The sequence below is a fragment of the Telopea speciosissima genome, chromosome 2 (assembly GCF_018873765.1).
Source record: "Telopea speciosissima isolate NSW1024214 ecotype Mountain lineage chromosome 2, Tspe_v1, whole genome shotgun sequence".
Classification (NCBI taxonomy): Eukaryota; Viridiplantae; Streptophyta; class Magnoliopsida; order Proteales; family Proteaceae; genus Telopea; species Telopea speciosissima.
The window spans coordinates 70,124,805-70,130,313 of record NC_057917.1 but is presented as its reverse complement, the minus strand read 5'-3'; the positions used below and the strand labels follow the sequence as shown (position 1 = coordinate 70,130,313).

The 5,509-nt window shown below is 39.0% G+C and overlaps 1 protein-coding gene across 1 annotated transcript; it reads right to left on the bottom strand.

Annotated features, from left to right (window-relative positions):
• Nucleotides 1-1,194: 1,194 nt before the first annotated feature.
• LOC122652921 lies at nt 1,195-2,892 on the bottom strand. The gene has a single exon (XM_043846806.1). The coding sequence runs from the start codon at nt 2,850-2,852 to the stop codon at nt 1,389-1,391; it is 1,464 nt and encodes a 487-aa protein (XP_043702741.1). The 5' UTR covers nt 2,853-2,892; the 3' UTR covers nt 1,195-1,388.
• Between the last annotated feature and the right edge of the window lie 2,617 nt (nt 2,893-5,509).

Sequence of the window (5,509 nt, the reverse complement as noted above, 5' to 3'; positions counted from 1 at the left end):
TTCAACCTAAGGAATTGTGCCTTGAAAATGGAGAGGGAAAATTTCTTGAGACAGAGTTGCAGTTTCAGTGGTCATTTAAATTGTTTAGAATGAAAAGTCTCAGGTTTTCCCACCAACCATTTCTAATCTACCACATTACACAGTTCGATTGAACAATCACTTAAACATGAATTTAAGCCACGGTCTCACTGAGAAACTTCCATACAAAAACCAAAATTTAAGTTAAAGCTCCTTCTGTTGCGTGATGAATGGAACCAAGAAGTAGACTAATATACATCGTTACTCTGTAGGACATTCACTTGCATTGCTATAATAAGGGTTATAATTCTTATCTAAAATCACCTAGTAAGTAGTATGGTAAATCAACCCCATAGTTATATACTGTTAATATTGTTAGATGTACTATATAGGATAGTGTTTCATGACGGAACCAGACGGTAAACCATTCATCTAGCTGTTGCCATTCTCATATCATGTCAGAGGTGTATTAGTGGACCTTAGGGGTAAACTATAACTAATGGCTATACGGTTTGATACAGCCATAAAAAGGACTGGTTCACAGTCCTAACATTTGGACCATGCAGTCCAGTCTACTTTCAAACACCTTGGGATATAATAAAATGTATCAAACATTGTGGATATGATTATCTAAAATCTAGTAATACCCTATACATCCCTTTTCTTGTTCTTTTAGTCCCTTCTATTGGGCAATAATTTGGATACCTATTTCTCCATGATAGGGACATGCTTCATAGTCCAATTCAATTAAAAGACAACAGCTAAACTACTTCCATAAAATTATTTATTGACAACCATAAGTAGTAGGATTTTAGACCTCTGATTTATTGAGATAGTATTTCAAAACATGCACTTGAAGATAGTTATCCTATAAGCTCAATACATCATAAGGTTACAAGTTGGACACAGTTTGCTGGGACTGAGTGAGGACAAACTTTCCAAAGTAGAAAACCATTTTCATCCGCAATTTTCTTTTCTACACACAATGAAGTATATCACTTCTAAGGCTTTGAATAAATTTTAATTTTCTTGCAAATAGTTGCATCGTCCAGCAACTACCAAGTTCAACTGAAACATTGCCACATTTTTTCCAGACAACAAAAACACTTGAATGAAAAGGCACATCAGATAAAATATGTATTATACCAACCACTGGCAACTAAAATTCAATATTAAAACAGCTTCAAAATCTATACTTTGATTTGAAAGGGATCTTGGTGTACAACTAGCCATGTATAAGAGGACAATACAGATAATTAAAAAAAAACCCTAAAATAACAAGCTAAAACAGCACAGTTATATCACTTCACTCAGAACAAACATAAACAACAGCAATGAAAAGAGAAAAACTGTATCAACATTCGCACATCCTACTGCTCAGAAAAATTTTCAATACCACGCCTGACCTGAGAATCCACCAGACCAGCCCTTCGGGTTCTCCTCCGTTCATGGTCAGGATCATCCGTAGGTAACTCAAACCGGCAAACAGGGCACGTGTTCCGGATGTTGAGCCATGGAATAATGCAATCCCCATGGTAATGGTGGGAACAAGGAAGCCGTTTGGCTTCTTCCTCTGTGGAGATATCGTCCTTACAAACAGCACATAGGACATTGTTGTTCTTTACATCATCTTGGGTTAAGAATATGGATGGTAGATTCTCAACAACTGATTTGGCAGCTGGAGGACTCCCTCTCAGTGCACTTTCGGTCCCTGTGAACTGCCCAAAAAGCATCTCATACTCAGCAGGGTAAATATAATCATCAGCAAGAAAGGATTCAGTATCATGATAGGATTCAATCTCATGATCCAATTCTGTGTTCCTCTCCAGATTGTTGACGGCCAAAAGAACTTCCCACTCCAGATTTCTAATGTTTTCTTCCCTGCCTTCTCTTAATTCTTCTTCTCTGGTTCGGACATCCGTCAAAACCGATCGCTCCTCATCGACATCAATAACCATGCTCAGAACCTCCCTCTCATCGACCCCCTCGTCGACTTCCTCCCACTCAAAATCCTCGTTTGCCTCCCTCCGATCCTCCAAACGGAGACAATCCCAGCAAAGAGGAAGACCCAGATCGTCCGGTACCCGATCGAGCTCGTCGTCATCACCGGAATGCACATCAACCTCCAAACCTCCTCCCTCCTCCTCATCCGAATCGGATTCAATCTCAATCGGTCGGAGACCTTCCACAAACGGTTCCGCAGCATGAGGAGTGGAAGACTCGCCCGATTCAGAGACAGAACCCCGATTGCTCACAAAGAACTCGCCCCCGCACTCGTCAATCATAAAGCCTTCATTTTCATCCTCCCCCTCGCCATGTGCAGTGAAACCCCAACCTAATCCTAGCTCCACGTAATCGGTGTTCAATTCACGATTCCCAGCCTCAACAACCCCAAAACCCGATTCGATTACTAGATTTTCAGAGAACGAATTAGTTGCATAACTATTGTTATTATCAGCAACATGCGATTGCTCTACGCGTCGTTGACACAAATCCATGATGAAATTCACCTGATCTTCGTTGTTGAAGTAATTGACGTCGGTGACGGAATCAGTGTAGGAACCATCAACATCTGCAAAATAAAGGCAGGGTTCGTGGTCATGAATCTCGTCGATGTCTCGATCATCGGAGAAAATGTGAGAACGGAGGGAGTGATCTGAGGATATGAAATCAGAGAGCTGTGGAGAGAATGAATCAGAGGGGTAGAAGTCTTCATCATCGAAATTTCTGTTCAACCAGAAAGGAACGGAAGAGGATTCTGAGATTTCTACTTCCTCTACTACTTCTCCATCGTCTTCTTCCTGGGGGAGGCGAATGTTTGAAACCTCCGCCATGGGAGAGCAAAATTGGAAAAGCTTTGAGAATGACTTTCTTTCCCGTTCAGACTAGGGTGTCTTTGACGTTTCATATGTCGGTTGGAAAATGTAAGGAAGTTACAAAAATACCCATAGTTCTTTGAGTACTGATACGCCATAAATGCCAATCATGGGCTGCCACATGGATGAAGAGACAATATATCTACCACGTTGCAACTTTTGTGGCGCTTACTATTAGTATTATTATTATTATTATTAGTTTTTTTTTTAAACATTTACCAAAAATAAAATAAAAATAAGCCAATCCATGGGAGAACGGTTTTAGCCGATATTTGATCTAATATCGATCCGGATCGCCCTATATTAAGTTTGGATCGGACAGATTTATCCCTGTCTTCTATTTAAAAAATGGTTTTTTTTTAAACATTTTTACCCTTCATCCATACAATCCACCAATACGAGGTCGACCAAGAGTAGAGGATTGGGGATTGCCGAAATCGATCCACATCAGGCGATTCTACCAATCCGCTACTGATCCCTATAACCATGCTAAATTGGGAGGACAAACAACCATGGTTTGATGTATTGATATCGTATCACCGGTGTCAGGCAATACATTCAGGTTTTGCAAGTGACTGATTTCGACATCATGCCGATATTGTTCGGTGATATGGTATGGACAAGGGGTAAAATGATCAAAAATCTATTTTTAAAGGAAAATCATGGGCAAATTTGTCTGATCAGCCGATCAATGCTGGTACCGTATCAATTTCCAAGTTGATTGATACCGGTTCCAATATTGTGCACTAAAACCATGCAAACAACTTTCTTACTCATGAGTCATTAGTCAAAATTAATTATTTATTGTCAAAAAAGGGCTATGTGCACAGATGATACATACATTCATTTTGATGATTGGTTAGAGAGAACATGATCTAAATTAGTCACGTGTCAAAATTCAAAGTCTAATTCGATTAAGTGCCTCACAACAGCTGTTGAGATTCAACACAAAGTGGGCAAATTCACTTGGAATAAGCTTGAGTCGACACTAGACATGTATGCATGCTCGACATCAAAAGAGCTTTATCACTCATCGAGTAGAACTCGATCCAAGTTGAGTTTCTCAAGGTCTGGTGTCTACATACCTCACCTTGTTCGACGCCAATGACCACGAGTTGACGTCGAGTTTGTCTTCTTTGACGCGGTTGGACATCAAGGTGAGGACTGAGGATGCTTTTGTTGTCGAATAGAGTCCATTCGATGTCAAATTTTGGGGTTTTTCAAAATTTTGGAATCTAAATTCTACCCCCACATCAGGTTGGATCTTTATCACCTCCAGTTCCTTGCCCGGTCCAGTTCCCTAGTTCCTCTAACAAGAGGGGATTAGAAATGACCACCCTACCCCTGCCCAAACACTCTACTCGAGTGGGGTCCACCACCCCCTATTAGAGGAACACTGGAAAACTGGGCCGGACAGAAAACTGGAGGAGATAATTTTCCCATCAAGTTAAGGGTGATCTTTGGAAGCCAAGAAACCATCGAGTTTCATTGCTTCTCCCCCCCCCCCCCCCTCCCTTCTCCCCAAGACTGTTCACTATCACGTTTTCACCCATTGATTTTATCTCCTTTTGAGCTAAAATGTCTTAGTTAATTGCTATTATTACTGAAATACTCATGTGTTCCTTATATCATCTTGAATACTTTTGAGCTTACTAATTTATACTACAACATTAACTTCTATTGCCCTATGACTTGTTTGCATCTTCATTTACATGCAAGATGGTTAGATTTAGAGGGTTGTTAATGTTTTTTTAAGCTAAGTATTTGAATTATGGGAAGTCTATGTAACAGTGCAACTTAAATTGATTCTTTATTTCTCTGTAATAAAAAACAATACCCAACTACCTGGTATCATGTGCCTCATTCATGGCTTTTATCTAGTTTCATAAAAGATAAAAGCATTGTAATGATACAATTAAAATTATCAGAATTATTGGTTGTACTGGAATAAGTCAAACTGTCCTACCTCCGATATTACCATCAATAAAAAGCAAAACCGCATCAACTTTGAATTAAGGGTTCATCTTTAACAAGATTCAAACCGAAATATGGGTCTAATAATCCCAAATTTTATCACTTCAGAAAATGTATAATACAATGGCCAAGACTTAGAAACTCTTGAAGCAATATTTTTTATGCAATTAAATAAACCGATGTATTTATTTCCTTGAAGCAATGAGAGATCTTCCAAACAATTGATGATAAATATTGATTATATAGAACTATTGCTGTTGAAATTTTCAAGGAATAGACTTAATTTCGGATTCAGGTAATGAGGAAACCACTGGAATTAATGAACGAAAAAAAAAAAAGACAAAAAATAAGATCAAGAGAATTGCAGATTCCAAAATAAATTGCAAAAATTAGCATTAATCAGAATCGCCGATTTCTGTTTCAAATCGGTGGAATTATTCTACCGATCCGACCCATTTTCTGATACCACGGGCTTTTAGTTGAGTTAGGTTGACGACAGTGATGCGGGGAAAAATGGTCAAAAAGGTAAATATCTGTACTGTCACACATTATGATGAGTCTTTACTTGGTGCCAACGGAATCATCAGCAAATCAAACGGTCAAACCGAAACTGTGGTGGTTTGGTAGAGACGATCATAGAT

What these genes read in the sequence shown, in the direction of transcription:
- LOC122652921 (XM_043846806.1), bottom strand. Translation starts at nt 2,852, where the DNA reads ATGGCGGAGGTTTCAAACATTCGCCTCCCCCAGGAAGAAGACGATGGA.